The sequence below is a fragment of the Carcharodon carcharias genome, chromosome 2 (assembly GCF_017639515.1).
Source record: "Carcharodon carcharias isolate sCarCar2 chromosome 2, sCarCar2.pri, whole genome shotgun sequence".
Lineage (NCBI taxonomy): Eukaryota > Metazoa > Chordata > Chondrichthyes > Lamniformes > Lamnidae > Carcharodon > Carcharodon carcharias.
This window is the reverse complement of record NC_054468.1, coordinates 84,965,598-84,991,921: the sequence shown is the minus strand read 5'-3', so window position 1 is coordinate 84,991,921 and position 26,324 is coordinate 84,965,598. Positions and strand designations below refer to the sequence as shown.

The following is a 26,324-nucleotide window of genomic DNA, read 5'->3' as shown; positions in this document are numbered from 1 at the left end:
GGTAAGGGGATCAAAGGTTACGGTGAGAAGGCGGGAAAATGGGGTTGAGAAACTTATCAGCCATCATTGAATGGCGGAGCAGACTCGATGGGCCGAATGGTCTAAGTTCTGCTCCTATGTCTTATGATCTCATGGTCTTATGGTCTCAGTGATAGCTCCAGTACACAGCAGAGTATAAAGATCTGATTCACTGATGCCTGGTACTATATATTTTTTCTTTATTCTTTCATTTGGGTGTCACTGGTAAGGTCAACATTTGTTATCCATCCTTAATCGCCCTTGAACTGTGTGGCTTGCTAGGCCATTTCAGGGGGCAGTTAAAATCAACCACATTGCTATGGGTCTTGGAGTCACATGTAAAGATGGCAGATTTCCTTCCCTAAAGGGCATCGGTGAACATGCTTTTACAACAATTAATAATAAATATTGAGACTAGTGTAATACTCCAGATTTATTAATTTAATTCAACTTCCACCAGCTGGCACAGACCATTAGCCGAGGCCTGTGGATTACTAGTCCTGTGATATTAACACTACACCACCATCTCCGACATGGTTCGTGTCTGTCTGTCAGTTCCTATATATGTTCCATATATAATAGGTTTAAAAAAGACAATTGGCTTCTAGGTGATGCAACCCATGGAGGTGCTTGAAAGGAAATACTTGCATTTAAGTACTTAGAAGTATTTTGTGAAGTTAGCTGAATGAAAAGATGTAAGTTGTTGCTATATAATATTTTACACTTGCAAACCAGGTGTGATAAAATAAAAGAAAACCATTCTTATCATCAGGAAGTTAAAGTCTAACATTATCTAGCTAAGTGACAGACTTGTGCTGTCCTGCTGCGCTTCCTGTCTCCTCATTTGTTGAAATTGAATGATTTTATTTTTTAGTCATTGTGTGATCCAGTCCACAGAAGGTGTATCATGCGATTGTAATCCAGACTACAGAAAGCGTATCATGGGATTGTAATCCAGTTTACAGTAGATGTATCATGTGGTTGTAATCCAGTCTACAGTAAGTGTATCATGGGGTTGTAATCCAGTCTACAGTAGATGTGGAGAAGGGTTTTCTATCTGATCTGCAGAATCTGTGGAAATGTAATCCTGATGGTTTACGATGAGCACCCTTCATCGGTCACTAGTTTGGTAGTTTTGGACCAGACGAGTTGCATGGCCCCAATTCTGTCAGCATCCTGGACATGGTAAACCTGAAACTGGAGACAGTGCAAGAAAATGAATTTTCGGGGTCCTTAACACAGAATAACAAAATCTTTACAGTGTAGAAGGAGGCCATTCAGCCCATTCAGTCTGCATTGGCTCTCTGAAAGAGCATTCCAACTCGTCCCACTCCCCTGCCTTATCCCCGTAATCTTGCACATTCTCTCTTTTTAGGTAGAAATCCAATTCCCTTTTGAATACCTCGATTGAACCTGCCTCCACCACCCTTTCAAGAAGTTCGTTCCAGACTCCAACCACTCTCTGGGTAAAAAAAAATTTTCTCACATCCTTTCTACTCCTTTTGCCCATTATTTTGAAACTGTGCCCTCTAGTTCTTGATGTACTCCTGAGAGGGAACAGTTTCCCACTATTTACCCTCTCCATACCCCTCAGGGTCCTGAATACCTCTATTAAGTCTCCTCTCAGCCTTCTTGTCTCCAAGGAAAACAGTCCCAACCTCTCCAATCTACCTTCATAGCTACAGTTGATTATCCCTGGAATCATTGTTGTGAATCTCTTCTGCACTCTCTCCAATGCCTTCACAACCTTACTCAAGTATGGTGCCCAAAACTGGACTCACTACTCCAGATAATGCCTAACTAGTGTCTTATACAAGTTTAACATGACCTCCTTACACTTTTACTCAACGCCCCTATTAATAAAACCTAGGATACCATACACTTTATTAACTGCTCTCTCAACATGTCCTGCCACCTTCAGTGACTTATGTACATATACACCGAGGTCCCCTTTTTCCTGCACTTCCTTTAGAGTTTCTCTCTTTATTTTATACTGTCAATTTATTTACGGTTTATCCTGTGGAAATTGCCACAAATGTGAGTGACATTTACAGTTGTAATTTGGCCAATATATCCAGCAGACCTGTGTACTATCATATTGAGATGGTGAGTACACAGAATCTTGCTTTGTCATTAATATTTAAACCTTTTGTATAAATGTCCTATTACCACAATCTCGATTTTCATAGTACATCCAAGCATGTGGACAAGTAAAAACTGAGACAAAGAAGATTTTAGCAGCATAACTAAAAGTTAATCAAATGATTGAGTTTTAAGGTGGGCCTAAAGAAAGAAAGGCCCTAAATGGCTGAAGGCCACACCATTAGTGGTGAGATGAAGGGAGGGGAGAATGGACAAAAGGCTAGATCAGAGCAAAGAGCTCTGTCATGGGGGGCTGGAGTACATTACAGAGAAAAAAGTGTAAGAGAATGGACAAATGTAATGTAAGTATGAGAAATTTAAATTTGAGGCACTGGTGTACTGATAACCAATGTATGGCAGCAAGGATGAATGATGGATGATCAGAACTCAGTGCAGGATGGGATATAGGGAGCAAAGATATTGATGAGTTGAAGTTTATGCAGATTGGAAGATGAGACACGAGGCAGGAGATAATTGGAATTATATCTCCAGAGCTGGCAAAGGTGTAATTAAGGGTTTCAGCAACAAATGTGATGCAGCAGGGTGCTGCTGTAAAGATGGAAGTACAGTGGGTGGTCTTTGTGATGGGGACTATATGGCCGGAAGTTAGAAGGTTGTAAGTTCAAGTCCCACTCTAGAGACTTGAGTACAAAATCTAGGACTGACACTTTGGTGCAGTTCTAAGGGAATGCTGCACTGTTGGAGTTGCTGTCTTTCAGATGAGGCATTAAACCAGTGCTCCATGGCCCTCTCAGTTGGAAGAAAAAGATCCCAAGGCACAATTCTGAAAAAGAGCAGGGCAGTTCTCTCCAGTGTCCTGGTCAATGTTTATCCCTCAACCAACATCACTAAAGCAGAGTGCTTGATCATTTTCAATTCCTGTTTATGGGAATTGCTGTGCAAATTGGCTGCCTTGCTTCCTACGTTACAATAGTGACTACACTTCAAATGTATTTTGTTGGTTATAAAGCATCTTGGGGCATCCTGAGGCCGTGTAAGTAGCTCAATAAATGCAAATTATTTTATTTATTCTCATATGGAATTCAAAGCTTGTGATTGAATAGGACAATTAAGATCTAAAAAGTCTGGTCCATGACTGGGCAGTGGGATGAAGTTCACGGTGAGAGTACAAAGTTTGTGGCTTTGACAATGGCTTCAATATTCCTAACAAGGGAGTAGCTACTCATCGAAGACTGAATGTTGGTCAAGGAGTCTGACAGCACAGAGGTGGTGGAGTGGTAGAGAAGTAATGGTGAGGCAGAGCTGTATGCTAGCAGTAGGGAAACTGGCCCCATGTCTGGGATTGATGCCATCAAGAAACAACACAAAGATTAGAAAGAAGAGGGTGGTCAAGGTTGTTCCATGAGAACTTCCAAAGAGCTGTTGCAGGACTGGACACATGCTCTAACACTAATTGGTAATTCAGTGTGGCATTAAGCAATGGCACTTCCACCCAGCTGGAGAATAGAGGAGCAAAGTTGGACGGGAATCGTGTGGTCACCTGTGTCAAAGACTGCAGAGAGACTGGGCAAATTAGGAATTAGCAGAGTCAAAGCCACAACTAATGTCATTTGAGGAAAGGAAGGCTAGAGATGGACCAATGGTTTGCAAGGACCAAGGTTTCAAGAGTGGGTATTTCGAGTGGAGTGGTGATGATGGTTTTGAAAGCACCCAGGAAATGCACCCATTTACAATATTAGTTAAAATTGGGTCCTGAAAAGACAATTGGGTTGTCAGCAGTTTAATGAGAATGTGTTCGAAGTAAGCCTGTGACAAGTTTCTTGAGAGAGATTAACTTAGTATCAGCATGAAAGAGGAGAGAAGAGAAACTAGAGAGTTACAGGAATTTGGGGTTAGGTCTATACATCCATCCACCTGAACTCCATATCCTTTTGTAATCTTGTCTGGAAAAAATTTATCAATCTTAGATTTAAAATTATTAATTGAGCTAATATCTACATTTTATTAAATGTTTTCTGGAAGTCCATATAATGTCCATAGATATTCCTCTGTCTACAATTTTAGATATTTCCTCAAAAAAAATCAATTAGGCTTCTTAGACATGACCAGAAAATGAAGGAACACACTGGCATGGGGGTCCATTAGAGCAGGGGGATGGTGTGCTGCTAGGACTGTGAAAGCGTGGTGGAGGTGTGCTCTGCAAGCTGTTGTCACAAAGTCCTGTCCATCTGCACCTCAAAGCTAATCTCCCTCCAAACCGGAATTGTTGCTGAACTAAATGCCACACTCTGCTGGCCTTTCTCACTTTTCACTGGCCTGTCATGCACATGATTACCCTTTAACATGTTTCTCTACTTATTGGGGGCAACTTTTGCCTGCTTACCGTCACACATGAGTGATGGCAGTGGGAGTGAGGGGTCATCAGCAAGGGTACGTGAGTGATGTGGGTAGCTCTCAGCAACCCCGACCCCACCCACCCACCACGTTGCCAGTACTAGCTGCCCATCCCTAAGTCAGGCATTGAAGGCCAATGAATGTGTCTGCTTGTCATGCTCCCCACATATTGAATCCCCAGCCCACCGCTGGGTTACCAGTGACAGTGGGATGAGGCCATTCGTGGGCACTAAGAGTTTCATAGAGCAGGCCAATGGAGGGGGTAGAGTGTCCACGGGCTTTCCCACCACTCACTTAATTGGGGTGGAAAGCAGTGTGGGAAGGCAGCGGGGTGCCCAACCACCATCTTCCTGCCCAATTAAATATCTTACCACCACCAAACTCGACATGGGGGGAGGGCATTAAATTCTGCCCTCTGCAACTATTCCATCAAATCATTTTAACAAAACACCTCAGTCAGATCACTGCTCAATTTTCTAAACTCAAAGGAAACAAGCCAAGTCTATCATTCCTGTCTTAAAATGAATGCAGTGGTCTACTGAGAGGGTGGTCTTGTAGCACAGTGGTAGTGTCCCTACCTCTGGGCTGGAAGCTCTGGGTTCAATTGATGGCCATGGAAGGTGCGTTTATAACATAGCCAAACAGGTTGATTATCTGCCTGTAAATCCTTCCTGATTGCAAGTGGTGAGAATGGGAGAGTTTCCTGGTCAGTCATACTGCAGAAGTCAACAGCAAACTACTGCAGTACTTTAATCATAATCATGGACCAGTCCAATGGGAAGTCCATGGTTGCCAATATCCTCTTAGGCATAGTACTTAAAGTGGGAGGAGGATTCTAGATGGAGGTCTGACTATGTTTCTGTACAACTGAATCATAGCATTGTAATCAAACCCCTCAACACTTTATTAGCTTTTTCACTTGTTTTTTGTAACCGTCCACTAGATTTCAATGATTTATGTACTTATGGGCTTCCAAATCTCTTTGCTTCTCTATAGTTCCCAGCTCTCACCATTTGGAAAATATCTTGATCTATCTTTCTTGGGTGCAAAGTGAATAACTTCACACTGCCACATTAAACTTAGTCTGCCATAATTTTGTCCACTCACTTAAGCTTTACCCTTTTGCAACTTCCTGATCTCATCTTCTCAAACTAGTGTCATCTGCAAACTTGGACATACAACTCTCAATTCCTTAATCCCATCATTAATGAGGATAGTGCAGTGTTGAGGCCCCAGAATAGATCATTGGAAAATTTGACTTTTCACACTAAAAAGAAGCAAAATGCTGCAGATACTGGAAATCTGAAATAAAATCTGAAATATAAACAGAAAATGCTGGAAAAGCTCAAGAGATCTGGCAGCAGATGTGGATAGAGGAACAGAGTTAGTGTTTCGAGTCATAAGGACTCGAAACATCAATTCTGCTTCTAATGCATTTACATCTTTCCTTAAATAAGGAGACCAATACTGTACACAGTACTCCAGATGTGATCTCACCAGTTCCTTGTACAACTGAAGCAAAACCTCTCTACTGTTGTATTCAATTCCCCTCACAGCAAATGATAACATTCTATTATCTTTCCTAATTACTTGCTGAACTGCATACTAACCTTTTGCAATTCATGCACTAGGACGCCCAGATCCCTCTGAATCTCAGAGCTCTGCAATGTCTCACGATTTAGATAATATGCTTCTTTTTTATTCTTCCTGCCAACATGAACAATTTCACATTTTCCCACATTATACTCCATTTGCTAGTTCTTTGCCTACTCACCTAACCTATCTGTGTCCCTTTGTAGCCTCCTTGTATCCTCTTCACAACTTACTTTCCTACTTATCTTTGTGTCATCAGTAAATTTAGCAAGCATACCTTCGGTCTCTTTATCCAAGTCATTTATATAAATTGTAAAAGGTTGAAGCAATGATCCCTGTTTTTATTTTATTGCTTTTCACATCCTGCCATTTTGCAAATAACTCAATTTTTATATATTACTGAGCAGACTAATTGCAGTGGCACTGAGTTTAGAGTGACCCTAACCAGAGGTCCTTAAAAGGACCACTGGAGGCCGATCTTCAAACAGGTAATTCTCTGATTTTTAAGCGATGTTTCTAGAGTTAGGAAGTGAAATAATATCAGCATCATTTAACTGGCATTTTCACCTGAATTGAAACACCATTCAAATAGGTCCGAGGGATGTATAGTGAGAAAATGGTAACTGTTAGCGAAGGGATCGCCTTCCTCTGTACGAAACCTGTGCTGTACCTGCTCTGGGAGTATTTGATGAGATAGTATAGGCTGAACAAGCTTCACTCTGAATCCAATCTATGCTGTATTTCAGCCAGGAATGTTTGATGAGATAGAATTGGGAGAACTTTGCTGTATTTCTAACCTTGTGCTATACCTCCCCTGGATGTGTTTGATGGAAACTTTCCTCTGTAGCTAGCTCACAAAGTTTCTGATCTGGGATTTTTGATTAAGCAGGAATATTGATTTGTTTGTCAGCCCCCTCCATCCCCTCCAAAACAAGACCAGATGTTTACCTTGTTTAAAATGATGTCAAAATAGGCTGTGTTCCAGTAAAGACCCTTGCCATCCTGGAGCTGCAGGAGCATCTTCACGTAACTGTCAATGCGCTGGCGATGGGTAGGGAGGAGGTGGGTCATGTGTATCTGTAGGTATTTCTCGGGGTTATCAGCGAAATCTTCCACTTTCTTGTAAATGGTTTGGAAGTCAAAAGGGGGCTGAAAATCCTCGTGGAAAAGGTTGATCTCGTGCATGAAGTAGTTGGGGAGATTCTGGAGGGCGAGGCAGCGGAGCAGCACCACTAACATCCGATAAACAGAGGATTCCAGGTCAACCCAGTCCTCTGCAGCTGGGAAAAACTTCATGGCCCAGAGTAACACCACCTGGTAAAATTAAAAACATAGCTGGTAATGGTCAAACATTACACTTAGGATTATCACCATTCACGAAGTGCCATATAGGGCAGTGCCAGGCAAGGGACTTAAAGAGCTTTATGAAAATTGTAGAAGAACAGCTATTACATTTTTTTGCTCTTTACTCATTCTTGTGGGATGTGGGCATCACTGGCAATGTCAGCATTTATTGTCCATCTCTAACTGTCCTTGAAAAAGTGGTGGTAGTTGAAACACTGCAGTTCATGTGGTGTAGGTACACCCACAGTGCTGCAAGGGAGAGAGCTCCAGAATTTTGATCCAGTGACAATGAAGGAACAGTGATATATTTCCAAGTCAGAATGGTGTGTAACATCAAGGGGATCTTGGCGGAGATGTTGTTCCCATGTGCCTTCCTCTAAGAAGCTTTGGCAAGTTGCTGCAGTACAGCTCCTTTCCTCTCTCACATTTAAATGATCCTTATCTAGATACAGAGCCAAAAGCAGGTGGGACTGGCAGTTCCTCTCATTGGCAATGCTGGTGGATATCTGGTGGATATGACTATGTAATTCATCTCACTAGACTTTTCCAACAATACATACAAGCTTACCCACTGAGCTTATAACTTGTGATGCTTGGCTGACAATAGGACTGATGGGTTGAATTTTATGTTGGGGACAGGGTTCCCACCACCTCCCTCTCCCATGTAAAAACTGTGGGCGAGCTCACCTGCTCTTGGCTGGCTCAACCTGTAGCCACTTACTGGCTGGCAGCTCTCTTGCCCAGCAGCACCATTGGGAGCGGTGGCCATACTGGAACTGCAGACAGTCCCCAACTCCAAGGAGCCAGTCACTGGCAGCTCCACCGAGGGGGTTAAGGTCACTGGGATTGACAGGATGGAGAGAGTGAGGGGAAATGGTGTGGGGGGAATGCTTTGTGCTCATCGGAGATCCTGCACCCCCAAGCCCAACCACAATGAAGCAAGGTTTTACCCAGTTACCTAAGGGCCTCAATTGGCCCATGGGCAGGAGAGCTGTCTGATGTCTCCCCTACTGTGAGTGAAATACCCCTGGGGGCATGTAGGCAACAGGAAATTTTACAGACCACCCCCCCAAACCCTACTTCACCCACCCTGGCTGTCAGCTCCTCCCTAGGGAAGCATAAAATCCCCGTCATTATGTTCTGGCCTATTTGGTACTCTGGGTAATAGCAGACTTTCTGTGGGCCCTGTGTACCTTCTGAATCCTCTGAATGTTATCTGAATGTGTTCAGATAACAGTCTGAATACATGCTAGGCACATCCATCAATTCTATTCCATTTCTGTCCTTGTTGGTTGTCCCTAACCTTGCCACTTGAGTGCTAGTGGAGGACATACTCAGTGTCTGCATAGTAACTCAAATGGCCAGATTCTTGCAGATTCCATAGAGCACAAGGATATGCTCATGCAAAGAAATGGTTGAGATCATCCAAATTAAACTTGAACAAACTCCTATGGACCATTTGGGTCTAAGATGCAACACTCCATTTTATTTAAGCCTTGGATGATTATGACACTCCCTCTTTAAAAGATTCCAAGTGCACATGCAATGTTTATATAAAAATAGTTCACTCACCTTAAGCAGGTTAAATGTGAGTCCTCGCTTATGTTCCCCTGGAAGCCAGTGGTCAGTTTTAATCCTGTCCAGTAGGCACAGGCTGTCCAGACGATGGCCCCCATCAGCATCTGCTCTCTCTAGCAACTTCCACATTGGTCTTTCAAAACAAAATCTGGATTTGGAACACACAACATGGATCTCACCTTCAGTGAAAAAGCTTAGTTCTTAAATAGACATGAGATAGGAAGTGTTCTAGGTAGCAGAGTTTGACATTAATGACTACTGGCATTCCCCAGCACCCAGATAGTGCACGTTATGGTGGTGGTGGTGCTGGTGCTGGTGGCTGTGATGGAGATCTATCATGAAGTGATCACTTAGTCTACTACAATATACAGTAGAAAGTTGTCCATAGCATGTAAGAATGTGATCTGGATCAAATCTTCTAGGTAATTTGAGTATAGTACAACATTAGACTCCTATTGAGCCTTTTTTTATTTGTATGGCTGGGGAAACAGTTATAGTTCGCTGTCGAGGTTAACAATCTTTCCTGCAGTTTCAGCTAATTCAGTGGGAATGGTTGGAATGCCACCAGGAATGAATCTCTCAGGGCAGGAGTTTACTATGTGGGTGAAGGTTTGACTTGGATAGCCGCAGTCACAATTTGAGCTGTTCCTCATGTTCCACTTGTGGAGAAAGTGGCCTCACCTTCTCAAATGGTTGAGGGCTGTCCAGATTTTCCGTGGGAGGTTGAAACCTGGGTCCTCACCTTTCACGTCAGTTACCAGTTGTTGTTGGTGATGTTTGTAGTCAACTAGGGGTATGCCATTGAGAGGTGGGGCTGTCGTCAATTTGTAGGATGTGGAGTGTGTTCCACTTGGGGCTACGGGATTTCAGACAAGTGCATGTTATTTTTTGAGGACATGTGTCAATGGGAGTGCGTCGTTAGCTGTCAGCCGGTGGTGTTTTTTGAGGGGGATGTTTTCCCTGCGGACATCAGGAAGTTCAGTACATGCTAGCACAGGAAGCCACACAAGCTGTGGTCTCAAGGTCCCAGAAATTATCCTCATTACTTCCTGGAGGTGGCTATCTATCATGGATTGTGAGGCAGTTCCTGAGCCAGGTTGAGCAGCAGTACTCTGCTGTTGGGTAGACCAGGACGAGTGAAGAAGCATGTAGTGTGTTGGCTCTGCTGCCCAAGGCAGTACCCGGCTGTTTTTGTATGAGATTCACTCTCATTTTGACCTTGGCTTCTGTGTTCTGGAGAGGTCTTTAGTTTGTGTTTAGGTCTCTAGTCTTTTTTTTTCTCTTTTTCTTCAAAATAGCTCGTTAAGTATAAGATTAATATTGGTGTAAAAAAATTACAAAAAAGTGTAAAGAGTGGGGGATTCTTCAAATGTAAAGAGCAGGGATAGTAGAGTAATTAATTAAGTAATTAAATAAAATAGGATAGCGATGGCAGGATGGGTGATGTGTTGCTGCTGCAGCATATGAGAGCTGCTGGACACCAAGGTGATCCAGAGTGAGCATGTCTGTCGTAAGTGTTTGCAGCTTGGGGAACTTTGCATCTGAGTTAAGGAGCTGGAGTCTGAGCTGCAGACATTGCACCACATCAGGGAGGGGGAAAGTTACCTGGACACTTTGCTCCAGGAGATGGTCACACCCCTCAGATTAGGTAATTCAAATTTGGTCTGTGATCAGGTACAGGAGGGTGTGACTGTAGGTGAGGCAGGTATGGGGGCCCAGGGGGTCGTATTTGAGGAGCCTCAGCCCCTGCAATTGTCCAATGGTTACAAGGTTCTTACAAGCTGTGTGGATGAGAGTGGGTACTGAAGGGAGGATGAGCGAACTGACCACGGCACCGTGGCACAGGGAGCCATTCAAGTCGGGGGAGGAAATAGGAAAGTAGTAGTGGTAGGGGTCAGTATAACTAGGGGGATAGACACTGTTCTCTGCAGCTGTGAGCATGAGTCCTGAAGGCTGTGTTGCCTGCCCAGTGCCAGGGTTAAGAACATCTCCTCAGGCTGGAGAAGAACTTGGAGTGGGAGAGGAGGGGAGGGATCCAGTTGTCATTGTCCACATTGGTACCAATGACATTGATGGGACTAGGATGGAGGTTCTGCTGAAAGAATCTGAACAGTTAGGAGCCAAATTAAAAAGCAAGAACTTCCAAGGTAATAATCTCGGGATTATTACCTGAGCTACGGGCAAACTGGCATAGGGTAAATAAAGTCAAGGAGTTAAATGTGTGGCTCAAAGAATGATGTGGGAGGAATGGGTTTCAGTTCATGGGGCACTAGCACCAGTACCAGGATAGGAGGGAGCTATTCCAGCAGGATGGACTTCAGTTGAACCATGCTGGGACCAGTGTCCTGGTGGATCGGATAACTAGGGCTGTGGAGAGAGCTTTATACTAAATGGAGGTAGGGGGTGGTTTACAGAGGGGATTCGTAAGCTAACAAAGCAAAATAATATGGCAGCTATTTAGGTAATGATACCCAGTGTGTGACAGGAAGGGACAGTGTGTACAAACATAAAAAAAGCAGCAAATAGGGATCAAAGGGAGAAAAAATTGTATAAAGGCAAAATTAATGGCTCTTTACTTAAATGCACGTAATATTCAGAACAAAATAAAAGAATTACAGCACAAATAGAGGTTAATGGATATGATCTGATAGCCATTATGGAGACTTGTAGATCAAAGCTGGGCACTAAACATTCAGGAGTATATGACTTTTCGAAAGGACAGGCAGGAAGGAAAGGGTAATGAAGTAGCTTTGTTAGTACAAGATGGAAGGTATGATAGCAAGAAATGACCTTAGATCAAAAGATGTAGAATCCATATCGGTGGAGGTAAGAAATAACAAGGGGAAGAAGACACTGGTAGGAATATAGTCTATAGGCCCCTTGACAGTAGCTATACTGTAGGAAAACAAATAAGTCAGGTGATAATGAGGGCATGTAAAAGAGGCAGTACATTAATCATGGGAGACTTTAATCTTCATATAGATTGGGAAAATCAAATTGGCAGAGGTAGCCACAAGCAAGAATTCATAGAGCGTATTCAGGACAGTTTCCTAGAACAATATGTTGTGGATCCAACCAGGGATCAGGCTATATTGGATCTGATAATGTGTAATGAGGCAGGTTTAAAAAATGATCTGAGTAAAAGATCCCCTAGGAAACAGTGACCATAACATGCTAGAATTTAGCATTCAGTTTGGAATTGAGAAACTTGAATCAGAAACAAGTATGCTGATCTTAAATAAGGGTAATTACAATGGAATAACGCAGAGTTGGCTGGAATGGACTGGGAAAGGAGTTTAGCAGAAAAGACGATTGATGAACAATGGCAGACGTTGAAGAAAATTGTAAATGACTCACAACAAAGATATATCCCAGTGAGAAAGAAGGATTCTAGGAAGGGGATTAACCAACCATGGTTAACCAAGGAAGTTAAAGATAGTGTAAAATTGAAAGAGAAACATACAATGTGGCAAAGATTAGTGGTAAGCCAGAGGATTGGGAAAGTTTTAGAAACCAACAAAAGATGATCAATAAATAATAAAGAGGGAGAAAATAAACTTTGAGCGTAAACTAACAAGTAATATAAAAATGGACAGTAAGAACTTCTTTAAATATATAAAAAGGAAGAGACAGGCCAAAGTGAACATAGACCCCTTAGAGAATGAGATTGGAGAAATAATGATGGGGAACCAGGAAACGGTAGAGGATTTGGATAAATAATTTGCATCAGTCTTCACGGTAGAAGACACTAATAGCATTCCAAAAATACTAAATAATCAAGGGGCAAAAGGTGGGGAGGAAATACATATAATAGCTATCACTAGAGAAAAAGTACTAGGGAAACTAATGGGGCTAAAGGCCAATAAGCCCCCTGGACCTGATGGTTGGCACCCTAGGATATTAGAGGAAGTAGTACACAAATAGTGGATGCACTGGGAGTAATCTTCCAAGAATCCTTAGATTCTGGAAAAGTCCCAGAAGATTAGAAAACTGCCAATGTAACACCCTTATTTAAAAAGGGAGGGAGACAAAAAAACATGTAACTATAGGCCAGTTAGCTTAACATCCGTCATTGGGAAGATGTTAGAGTCTATTATAAAGGATGTACTAGCAGAGCATTTAGAAATGCATAATGTAATCAAGCAGAGAGGCTTCATGAAGGGGAAATCATGCCTGACAAATTTATTAGAATTCTTTGAGGAGGTAACAAGCAGGATATACAAAGGGGAATCAGTAGATGCAATACATTTGGATTTCCAAAATGAGTTTGATAAGGTACCTCACATAAGGCTACTTAATAAGATGAACACAGGGCATTGGGGGTAGTATATTAACATGGATAGAGATCGGCTAACTAATAGAAGACAGACAGCTGGGATAAGGGGGGCATTTTCAGGATGGCAACCTGTAACTAGTGGAATGCCACAGGGATCAGTGCTGGGGCCACAATCATTTACAATATATATTAATGACTTGGATGAGGGAAGTGAATATACTATTGGCAAGTTTGCAGATGACACAAAAATAGGTGGGAAGGCATGTGGTGAGGATGACACAAAGAGTCTAGAGGGACATAGGCAGGTTAAGTGAGTGGGCAAGAACTTGGCAGATGGAATATAATGTGGGAAAATGTGAGGTTATGTATTTTGGCAGGAAGAATAGAGGAGCTGAATATTACTTAAATGGAGAAAGACTGCAGAAAGCTACAGCTCAGGGGGATTTGGGAGTCCTTATGCATGAATCCCAAAAAGCTAACATACAAGTTCAACAGGGAAGGCAAATGGAATGTTGGCTTTTATTTCAAAGGGAATGGAGTATAAAAATAGGGAAGTATTGCTAAAACCATACAAAGCAGTAGTTAGACTACATCTAGAATACTGTGAACAGTTTTGGTCCCCTTATCTAAGGAAAGTTATTGCATTGGAGGCAGTCCAGAGAAGGTTCACTAGATTGATCCCCAGTATGGAGGGATTTTCTTATGAGGAGAGGTTGAGTAGCTTGGGCCTGTTTAGAAGTTTAGAAGAATGAAAGGTGACCTTATTGAACCATATAAGATTCTTAAGGGGCTTGACAGGGTAGATGCTGAGAGGTTGTTTCCCCTTGGGGGAGAGCCTAGGACCAGAAGGCATAATCTCAGAGTAAGGGGTCACCAATTTAAGACAGAGGTGAGGAGGAATTTCTTCTCTCAGAGAGTAGTGATTCTGTGGAATTCTTTACTGCAGAGGGCAGTAAAGGCTGATTGTTAAGTATATTCAAGGTGGAGATAGACAGATTTTTAATCAGTGAGGGAATCAAGGGTTATGGGGAAAAGGCAGGAGAGTGGAGTTTAGGATGATCAGATCAGCCATGATCTCATTGAATGGCAGAACAGACTCAATGGGCAGAGTGGCCTACTTCTGCTCCTATGTTTTATGGTCTTATGTTGGGGCAGGTCAATGTATGGTCAAGAATGATGCTGAGATATTTTGGCTTTGGGCCATGGGTGTGTGGTTGGCCAAAGGACTAGACATGAAGTTCTTCCATGGCCTTTGAGTTGTTAGAGGGCTGAAATGACAGTCTCTTGGCAGTGTTTGGTTGAAGCATCCATTTTCTGAAATAGGTTTACAGAGAACATAGATCTTCAGTGAGTGTTTTCTCAATGTCCTGAAGTTCTTTGGCCTGGAACGCCAGGGCCAAGTTGTCTGCCTATGCAAAGATCCGTGACTTTGCCCCACACTGTGTCATAGACACAAGGTAAGCCAACAAAGGTGGTTCCTGTCTTCAGGCCTTTCTGGGAAGTGGCCTCAATAGTAGCCATAATGCCCGGTTTGGCTTTATGGTGCTTCAACCTGTAAAGTCCTTTAATGATATGCTACAATCTGAACTTTAACTGGATATTGCTGCTCGCTATGGTAATGGACACCAACGTGACCTGATGATAGATCCCAAAGTGAATTCCATGGCAATGGATTATCATTGATTCAGTTGACCACCAAGTAATTTCTGAGATAATCCTAAATTTAGCATTTTGCCTGCTCCTAGGGTAACCATACCAAGAAATTTAACCTGGATCCTGGCCAATAAGGTGACTTAACAACCTGAATTAGTATCATTAAATCATAGAAGTGTACAGCACAGAAGGAGTTCATTCGACCTGTCGTGTCTGTTCTGGTTCTTTGAAAGAACAATTGTGCTTAGTCCCACGTGCCTGCTTTGTGTCGATAAATCTGCAAATTTCTCACTGTCAAGGACCTGTCCAATTCCTTTTTAACATTGTTTATGGAATTAATTTCTAACACTAGTTTCCATCTTTCAGGTACTGTGGCCCAGATCCTGACAATTCTGAGTGAAAAAATTCTCCTTATCTCTCCTCAAAATCTTTTTCCAATGATTCTGGACATCTCACAATGTACCAATTCAATCCTAATTGTATAATTAATAAATACTTTAAACATTTATACAGATGAAACTAACCAAGATGTACAAACTGTTCAAAACTTCCTGTCTGTGAAGTCAAACACAAGGTCAAAGGTCAAGCTTCCCCAGAGCTGACAGCAGCACAGGACAAAATACATCATGTGGTTATTATTGTAGCCGTTGATTTACATCATTTCATCTCTGGCACCTCATTTCAAATCCAAACCTCCTTGAGGATGCTGAAGTGATGGAATTTAACTATAAGCAGCAAGCTATTTTCAAGCTATTTATTTGCAACATAAACAGCAAAGAAAGAATTTGTTTTTACAGGGGAACAGAATTTGATTCCTCCAAACGCTGACAAAAATTCCTGAATCTTAAATAATGAAGCTCAACTTGGCACACCATTCAATCTAGCTCAATTATTTTAGGAAAGAAGCCACTTTACCTCCATCGGTAGTAAGTTCCATTGCTAATGTCAATGTTCTCGGGAGTTGCCTGCTTGCTTGTCTCCGAAATGCCCTTCTCATTCTGATTACCATCCTCAAGAAACTTCTCTATGGCTTTCCTAACAACTGGAATGATGTTAACTCGTAAGGGCTTCATTACATTTCTTAGAACCAGTGTTATCCGAGGACCATCAAAATTTAACAAAGAAGCATTCACATCTCCTGTAATGATAAGAAATTTACCGTGGTGAGAGATTCTGTACGCCCAAGCAAGGTATTTGACTGAACTTGTTAACACTTTCTTGAAGCAGAGTTATTGTAATAAAGACCCCTGACATTAAGCAACATCATCACTAGGATCTCCTGTTATGTGGATACAAATACTGGAGGAGGTTCATCACAGAAACACATCAGTCTAAATTCACAGCCTAAATCAGGAGTGTTATCAAACAAAATCTGGCACTAAGCCAAGGAACAAGATATTGGGTAATGTGGAAAAAGGCTGGGTCAAAGAGGTAGGTTTAAAGGGATATCTTAATGAGGAGAGTAGAGGATTAGTAGAGGAGAGGTAGAGAGGTGGAGAGGTACCTAACCCCTGAGTATGAACTGACCTGTGACCCTTTCCTACTCTTACTTACCTGACCCTGAGAATGATCTGATCTGTAACACTTTCCCATACATTGCTACCCAGCCAGAAAACAAAAAAGAACAAATATTCTAAAGGATCCAATGTAACTCTGGCCACCTGATAGAAATTGACTCGGCAGGCAATTGAAATATCCACAGTGACTCATGCAACGCACACCACCCTCCCCATCCACCCCCACCCGCTAATTTGATTATCTTCCCTGCAATGCAATTTGAACCTGCTGCTTTGAGCGGGCAAGAAGGATAGCCACCAAGAGACAGCAGAGTCCTTATATGGAAGATTAAGAGGTGATCTAATCAAGGTATTTAAAAGGATTTGAACAGATAGAAGAGAAACTATATCCTCTGGCTGAGGAATCAAGAATGAGGGGACACAATCTTATTGCTATTGGAACTGAGGCAGGGGTTAAGTCGGTTCACTCGGCTGATTCCTGGGATGGGGGTTATCTTATGAGGAAAGGTTGGGCCTGTATCCATTGGAGAAGGATATTGAGAGGCAATATTATTGAAATGTATAAGATCGTGAGGGTACTTGACAGGGTGGATGCTGAGAGGATGTTTCCCCTTATGAGAGAGAGTAGAACTAGGGGACACAGTTTAATGGTCATGAGTCTATGGAACTCTCTTCCCAGGCGGGTGGTATGGGCAGCTCATTGAACATTCTTAAGGCAGAGGTAGATAGATCCTTGAGTAACAAGGGAGCCAAAGAATGCTGAGGGTAGGCAGGAAAGTGAAGTTGAGGCCGCAATCAGATCACCATGATTTTATCAAATGGCAGAGCAGGCTCGAGAGGCAAAATGGCCTACTCCTGCTCCTAATTCGTATGTCCGTATGTAACTAGGTCAAGTGATGGCCCACAGGTGGAAATAGGCGGTCTTAGTGACCGTGCAAGTATATGACCAGAAGCTCATCTCGGGGTCAAATACTAGGCTGTGAACATTATGTTTTAGTCTTAGACCACTACCTGGGAATGCCCCTAATATGTATTGAAATGAACCTTAACCCCTGAGCAGCATACAAGATTCTTCCACCTCCCAATATAAAATTTATGGCACGCACAACAATAACATTCCCAATCTTCCATTTCCATAGTGCTGATAGTGCATGTTCAGGGCACAGCTTTCAGACAGGGGGCTGGATTTTACAGTCCCCTACGTGTTTTCGGTGGGGGAAGCAGCGGAGCATGTAAAATATGTTGGGTGGCTAGCCCACCACCTTCCTGTATACCCTGAACTTCCTCCCCATAATATGGGGGTTGGTAATGCCCACTGAGGAGTTCACCCTTGAGCATATTGAGGCCCTTAAGACCAATCATTGCCCACATAAGGCCCTCAATCTGCCTCCGCTGCCAGAATATTCTGGCCAGCAGAAGACTTCTAGAATGGGCAGGAAAAATGGTGGGAAGGAATAGGGTTATCTCATTTGGTGGTCCCCAGGTGTGTGTAATGGGAGCATTGCCCCCCTATGATCTTAGCACCCCCCCCATGTACTTTCCCACCTGGCCTCCAAAACCCATTGCCCCCATACCCCTCCCTAGTATGCCTGATCCTTTATCACCCTAAAAGAGACTTACCTTGGTCCAGAATCTATTGATTTTCATCCTGTTTGCAGTCCTAGCAGTGCCCACTACTCATTCCAGCGCTGTTGGTACTGCTAGAGCTGCTGGCAAATCAGATTGGCTGACAGGTCCTGAGGGCAGGACTTCCTTCAGCTGAGGGGTGGAAGTCAGACCCGACCACGTTAAGGTCGCCTGGAGGGTGTTATGGCTGCAGACGGCTTTGTTTAAAGTTGGTCGATTTGGGACCGACTTTTCTTCCGGGGTGGAGGGTGGTGGTGGGTGGATTGATAGGCGAGCAGTACGCCTCCCGTAAAATTCAGCCCATGGTATAATTCTTTCTCTTCGGATTGTGGAGTTGTGGTGGGGGGGTGGGTGTGCAGATGGAGCGGTGGATTGTTGGTATTTGTGAATGAATTATTACCACACTGACGCACTTCCAAGTTAATGCACGAAGCACTGCGTATAAGCCCAGTGCTTCATCCAGTTTGAAGTCAGGTTATTTATTTTTAAATTTTTATATATATTTTTTCCCACTTATTTCTATTATTATTTTTAAAATTTATTTCCATTCATTGTTTTATTCCCACCTTTTAGCCTATTTCAATCTTTCCTCCCACACTATCCCCCTTCCCTTTGCCCCACCCCCACTAGGGCCATCTGTCACTTGCTCATTCTGTTTTCTACCCTTAATGTCACCATTAGCACCTCCTTTAGCCAGTAGCACCACCATCAACACCCCTTTGACCTTTTGTTTATGACACCTTTTGCAATCTCTCCTTTGCCTCCACCTATCACTGGCCCTCTATCCAGCTTCACAGTATATATTTCACCACATTTCTACTTCTCTTTAGTTCTGAAGAAGAGTCATACGGACTCAAAACGTTAACTCTGTCTTCCTCTCTGCAGATGCTGTCAGGCCTGCTGAGTTTTTCTCGCAATTTTTGATTTTGTTTCAGATTTCTAGCATCTGCAGTATTTTGCTTTTATGTTGTATTGAAGTCTGGTTCTCCTGACTAAAAGTGGAAGACTTTCATTATCTGCATTTAGTCAGAAGAGCTAGTTAAAGGGCCAGTGATAGGTGGAGATAACCAAAAGTTGTCACAGACAAAAGGACAAAGAGGTGTTGAAGATGGTGATATTATCGAAGGAATGTGCTAATTAAGGGTAGAAAGCAGGACAAACAAGGTACAGATAGCTCTAGTGGGGGTGGGGTGGGGTGAAGCGATACTAAAAAGGCTAAAAGGTAGAGATAAAACAATGGATGGAAATTAACGCAAAATTCAGATGCCCATCCTTCATCGCCTTTGGTTACATTCCGGAACTGGGATGGTTGACAGAAGCTGAATTAGTCACTGACTGAATGAATCAATAACTGAATTATGAAATAAAAACAGAAAATGCTGGAAACAGTAAAAAGTCCAGGCAAAAGTGCAAGAAGGGAGAGAGAGACAGAATTAAGAAGATAAAAGCAAAGAACTGTGGATGCTGGAAATCCAAACAAAAACAAAAACAGAAATACTTGGAAAAACTCAGCAGGTCTGGCAGCATCGGTGGAGAAGAGCACAGCTGACTTTTCGAGTCCTCATGGCCCTTCAACAAAACTATGTAAAAATAGGAAAGGGATGAAATATAAATTGGTTTAAGGGGTGGGGGGGTGGGGGGGGGGGGGGGGGGGGTTGGGGTTGTTGGGACAAGAAGAGCTAGGTAAAGGGCCAGTGATAGGTGGAGATAACCAAAAGATGTCACAGACAAAAGGACAAAGAGGTGTTGAAGGTGGTGATATTATCAAAAGGAATGTGCTAATTAAGGGTAGAAAGCAGGACAAACAAGGTACAGATAGCTCTAGTGGGGGTGGGGTGGGGTTAAGGAATACTAAAAAGGCTGAAAGGTAGAGATAAAACAATGGATGGAAATACATTTAAAAATAATGGAAATGGGTGGGAAAAGAAAAACCTATATAAATTATTGGAAAAAACAAAAAGGAGGGGGAAAAAACAGAAATGGGGTGGGGATGGAGGAGAGAGTTCATGATCTAAGATTGTTGAACTCAATATTCATCTGGAAGGCTGTAAAGTGCCTAGTCGGAAAATGAGGTGCTGTTCCTCCAGTTTGCGTTGAGCTTCACTGGAACAATGCAGCAAGCCAAGGACGGACATGTGGGCATGAGAGCAGGGTGCAGTGTTGAAATGGCAAGTGACAGGGAGGTCTGGGTAATGCTTGCAGACAGACCGAAGGTGTTCTGCAAAGCGGTCACCCAGTCTGTGTTTGGTCTCTCCAATGTAGAGGAAACCGCATTGGGAGCAACAAATGCAGTAGACTAAGTTGAGGGAAGTGCAAGTGAAATGCTGCTTCACTTGAAAAGAGTGTTTGGGCCCTTGGACAGTGAGGAGAGGGGAAGTGAAGGGGCAGGTGTTGCATCTTCTGTGGTTGCGTGGGAAGGTGCTGTGGGAGGGGGTTGAGGAGTAGGGGGTGATGGAGGAGTGGACCAGGGTGTCATGGAGGGAACGATCCCTACGGAATGCCGCTGGGGGGGTGAAGGGAAGGTGCGTTTGATGGTGGCATCATGTTGGAGTTAGCGGAAATGCACCCCTACTCCTCAATCCCCTCCCACGGCACCTTCCCATGCAACCGCAGAAGATGCAACACCTGCCCCTTCACTTCCCCTCTCCTCACTGTCCAAGGGACCAAACACTTTTTTCAAATGAAGCAGCATTTCACTTGCACTCCCCTCAACTTAGTCTACTGCATTCATTGCTCCCAATGTGTTTTCCTCTACATTGGAGAGACCAAACATAGACTGGGTGATCGCTTTGCAGAACATCTTCGGTCTGTCCGCAAGCATTACCCAGACCTCCCTGTCGCTTGCCATTTCAACACTCCACCCTGTTCTCATGCCCACATGTCCGTCTTTGGCTTGCTACATTGTTCCAGTGAAGTTCAACACAAACTGGAGGAACAGCACCTCATCTTCCAACTAGGCACTTTACAGCCTTCCAGACTGAATATTGAGTTCAACAATTTTAGATCATGAACTCTCTCCTCCATTCCCACCCCCTTTCTGTTTCTTCCCCCCTCCTTTTTGTTTTTTCCAATAATTTGTATAGATTTTTCTTTTCCCACCTATTTCCATTATTTTTAAATGTATTTCCATCCATTGTTTTATCTCTACATTTTAGCCTTTTTAGTATTCCTTCACCCTACCCAATCCCACTAGGCCTATCTGTACCTTGCTTGTCCTGCTTTCTACCCTTAATTAGCACATTCCTTTAGATAATATCACCACCTTCAACACCTCTTTGTCCTTTTGTCTGTGACAACTTTTGGTTATCTCCACCTATCACTGGCCCTTTACCTAGCTCTTCTTGTCCCAACATCACCCCTGCACCCCCCAACAAACCAACTTATATTTCATCCCTTTCCTATTTTTAGTTAGTTTGGTTGAAGGGTCATGAGGACTTGAAATGTCAACTATGCTCCTCTCAACCGATGCTGCCAGACCTGCTGAGTTTTTCCAGATATTTCTGTTTTAGAATTAAGAAGATGCTGGAGATAAACAGCTTTTCAGCAGATATAAAACCAGTGGAGAGTGAAGGAACATTAAGGAAATGTCGGTGATAGGGAGGAAGAAACGGAAGTGACAAAATGGGTGATGGTGCAAGGCAAAGGGAGGCGATAATGGAATAAACATGAAACAAAACAAGAGTCCAAAGGTCGAGTTGTAAATGGTTACAAAATGTCTACAACATGGGAGCGGTGATTAAGCTGCTAAACCTGGAAGGCTGTAAACTGCCTGGCACAAAGGTGAGGGAGGTACTGTCCCTCAAGCCTGAATTTTTAGCATTGAGTGGTCATTGAAAGACAGGCAAAAATGAGTTGTTCTTCAGTAAGTTGAAAGTTTTGGTGTTATTTAGGTGTAATATATACTTCAATCAGGTGAGAGCTCAGGTAGCAGAATGCTGAACGCAACAGCTTCCAACTCCCATGCTGTGAATTCAGCTCCCAGCAGCTAAACCAGTTTTGCAAAGTTTCACTGTGAGTGGGCTGCCTGACCTAATGAGTTGTGCAATCCATGAAAAGGAAACTACTAACTTTGGGGGTAGGGGAAGGAACCCTCAAGCAGAGAACAAGGGCAGAGAGTTTTCCTTTATCCGGTGTTTTCGAATCAATTAAAAATGATCAAACTAAACTGAAACAAATGAACATATCAATCATGGTGAATGGGTGTGGAGATCATTGTGTTCAAGAATTACTGAATCACGGAACTTATAACACAAAAGGAGGTCATTCAGCCCCTCACACCTATTGATGCTACCTCTTCGAAGAGGATCAACTGTTGATCAACTGCAGCTGTTTTAATCATATTTCCCCACTCTTTCTCCATATCCTTTTACATTCCCCCTTTTTATATGTTAACCCAATTCCCTTTTCAATTACATAATAACCTCTTGGAGGGCCACGTGATAAATTCTACATCCTAATAAACCACTGTGAAAAATTTAGTTTAATCTTTTTCATTCTTCTGACAATAATCTTTGAGCTAAGCCTGTTTATTACATATTCCCCAACCAATGGAAGAATTCTATTTATCTTCTCAAAACTTTTCATTTTGTAAACCTCTGCCAAATACCTCTCATTTTCTCTGTTCCAGTGAAAAAGCCAAATTGCTTTAGTCTCACGTGATAACTATAATTTCTCATCCCTGTTTTCACTATGTTGCAGCTTCTCTATATGTCAAGCTAACTATGCAAATATAATTGAGCTGATTCAGCAGTGACTGAAATCTAGAATCAATAGATGCATGTTGCTTTTATTTTCAGATGTAATTTGAAAAGGCTTTTTTTAAAATTCATTCACAGGATGTGGGCTTCTCTGGCTGGGCCAGCATTTATTGCCCATCCTTAGTGCCCTTGAGAAGGTGGTGGTGAGCTGCCTTCTTGAACTGCTGTAGCCCATGTGATGTAGGTACACCCAAGGTGCTGTTAGGAAGGGAGTTCCAGGATATTGACCCAGCGACAGTGGAAGAACGGCGATATATTTCCAAGTCAGGATGATGAGTGATTTGGAGGGTGTCTGACATAAAGCTTGACCCACATTGATTCCCAGTCAGCAATGCCTTGATTTTAACATCCTTGTTTTCAAATCCCTCCTTAGCCTCAACCGTCCCTATCTTTGTAACCTTTGTAATCAGCCCTACAAGCCCTCAAGATCTCTGTACTCCTCCAATTCTGGTCTCTTGCATGTCCCTGATTTTAATAACTCCTTCATTGGTGGCTGTGTCTTCACATGCCTCAGCCGTAAACTCTGGAATTCCCTCCCAACATCTTTCCACCTCCCTGTCTCCCTGCTCCCTTAAGGCACTCCTTAAAATCTACCTCACTGTTTAAATTATTGGTCACCTGTCTAATACCTCCTTATGTAGCTTGGGATTGATTTTTGGTTAGATAACACTCCAGTATGTTTGACTATGCGAAAGGCACTATACAAATGCAAGTTGTTGTTACCAAAACTCTGCTGTATGGTATGAGATGAAATGCAGAAGCATGAATGGTAAATTGATTAACAGGCAGGGATCAGAATGGGTGTTGTTATGATTGAAGAGGAATTGGAAATGATATAACCTAGAGTTTACCTCTGGGTCAAAAACAAAAATGTCTACACACTCATTTGGACTTTGGTGTCGAGAGCACATTATCGAAATGTGTAATAGCACAAAAGTAAGATGCTTGGCAAACAGTGGACAAGACCCAGATGGATTATTGGAAGAGGTAGACAGGTGAGGGCCTGTATTTCCTGTGGAATAACAAGCAATGGGAGTAAACAAAGAACAAAGGGATCTAGGGTTTCAAATTAGAATATTCTTAAAGTGTGAGTGCAGGTTAATAAAACAATAAATAAAGACATTTGGGTTTAATAAATAGTAATATCAAGCACAGGAAGAAAGAGATAATAAAGTCTTATAGGGCAATGATTTACCATAATTAGAGTAGTGAGCACTCCATTATAATAAATATATTTATACCATAGGAATGTGCAGTGTAGATTCACCAGAATGGCCAAGGATGTTAAATTATAGTTACAAGGAGAGACTTGAGATTCTGGCAATAAAGTATAGATGGCTAAGAGGAGATTTAATAGATGATGGGCCAAATGGTTTTCAATCCAGCCTGAATCCAGTTAAATGGCAATTCTTTCTCAATTTCCTACTAGAAAAGTATTTATTCATGGAATGTGGCTGTCACTGGCAAGTCAGCAGCATTTATTGCCCATTCCTAATTGCCCTTGAGAAGTGGCAATGAGTCACCTTCGTGTACTGCTGCAGTCCATGTGGTGTAGGTACACTCAGTGCTGTTAGGGAAGGAGTTCCAGAGTTGTAAATTTTTGGCTCTCTGTTGGTATCAGCTGAACCCTGAAGGAGTGGGCCAATTGCATGAGGCATTCCGAAAGCAGTTAGGATCAGGTACACTAAGAGGGCTGTAGTGCCACAGGTGTGCAGTAGTTAGTTCATGTCTAGCCTCGTAACTGCCGACAGCCACAGCATGTGGTTTGACTGCCAGAGCAAATAAGAGATAAGGGGCAACACTGACAGGACCTGAAAGTAGATTTGGTGAAAGTGAGTTCATGGTATGTCACCCTAGTTATGTAGCTTAATCGCCTCAAAGCAGAGGCGTTACAGTTCAAGCATTGGTCTGTATAAATAATGACAAGTAGAGCAGAAGCAGGAACAGCTACAGCAGGCTAATCAATCAGAGAAGGATAACATAATGCAATAACGGATAGACAGAGGACAATAAATAGGGACTCGCCGTCAATACATCAGTGTTTCATAATTCACTAGGAGATATCTATACCTTCTATATACCAAGACCTGACTCTGAATGGATCAGTGCTCAATAGTATACTGATAGTATTCATTAGCCTCCACATACAATATCTGACCCCTGGATAGATCAGAATTATGTTAAAGTGTCCATTACCTGCTATTCAAACACTGGTAATTCAGTGCTCTGCATTACATTGGTAGCTCATAACCCTCTCTAGAGAACCAAACCCTAGGGTAGTTCACTGCTCTCTATCACTCTGATGGTGCCCATATCCCTTTACGTAGACTATCTGACCTCTGGGTGGATCACTGGTCTGTATATTGCTGAACCCTGGGTCCTTACTCATTTGTATGGCTCAGTGCTACTCCAGGCTATGTGTTCATCCGTAGAATTGGTCATTTTATTGCCAGGCATTTATTTAAACAAGGTGAGAGAGGCTCTAACACCTGCTTCTTACCTGGATTAATAAGAAAGTTCTGCTCGCAGTAAACAATGGCTCCTTTGAGGAGTTCTTTCAGAATATTTATGACTCTGCCAGGGATGAGGTGGCCACTGCATTGGGATGACCCTCGAAGTGGGTGGAATATGTCACTCCCAGACCATCTGCTTTCACTTTCCTTAGGAACAGTCAAGTAAGCCAACCCCTTTCTCGGAAGGGTTTGATGACTGATTCCATCCACAGTGTAGGGGGTATCACAGCTCTCTTCAACCCTCAAGGACAAATCGTTGAACCACAGAGGCACCTCCATATCTAACTCGTCAAATTCTGTCCTGAGAATGTAGTCAAAGCAGGCGTGCTCCCTGGAATAGTCCACCTGGAACCTGTGGTCCTGCTGCTGAACCCTGTCAAGGATCGTGAAGAGAATGTCTTCACATTTCTGTATTTCAATGATCTTCAAATTCTGGTGGGCTTTCATTCCTGATAAATATCTCTGGTACCAGCCCAGTCTGTCCCTGTTTGACAACCACATGCTGGCAGTATTCTTAAGAACGCCTGTAGTCTTGTGGCTCTTGCTGAGTGTCTCTGTTCACTGCTCGAACAGCTTAGCTCTGTGAACGTGTAAAGTTAAAATATATGAGAGAGCTTTTTGGTAGATCTGGGAGGGGTTTGGGAGTGTTCCAGCTCAGTTAGTATACCGTAATATTTGTAAATGAGGTCCAGTCAATTTACCTGGGAAGGGATAGATTCACCAATGGAAAAAAGAAAAAAAGGAGATATACTAGTTAGGGGAAATCTTTAAATTAGTGAATGGCAGGAACAGACTGACTTTTCACCTCAGAAAATTGTGCTAAACCAGCCCAGACTGATGGGATTAAAGTCTCTTTTGTGTGTATCTGCAATGAGGGAAGGGACTAGAGGTCGAGCACATAATGACAGCCTCAACCCTTCTCCCAATGTCTTCAAGTTTGCACCAGCATTAA

The 26,324-nt window shown here is 42.7% G+C and overlaps 1 protein-coding gene across 1 annotated transcript; it reads right to left on the bottom strand.

The window, feature by feature from the left end:
• Positions 1-438: 438 nt before the first annotated feature.
• LOC121289629 (protein mab-21-like 4) lies at positions 439-25,981 on the bottom strand. The gene is made up of 5 exons (XM_041209262.1): positions 25,360-25,981; positions 15,875-16,097; positions 9,025-9,178; positions 7,057-7,422; positions 439-1,215 (listed from the first exon to the last, which is right to left on the bottom strand). Exons 1-5 carry the CDS (start codon positions 25,871-25,873, stop codon positions 1,114-1,116), a joined length of 1,359 nt encoding a protein of 452 aa, XP_041065196.1. The 5' UTR covers positions 25,874-25,981; the 3' UTR covers positions 439-1,113.
• Positions 25,982-26,324: the final 343 nt, after the last annotated feature.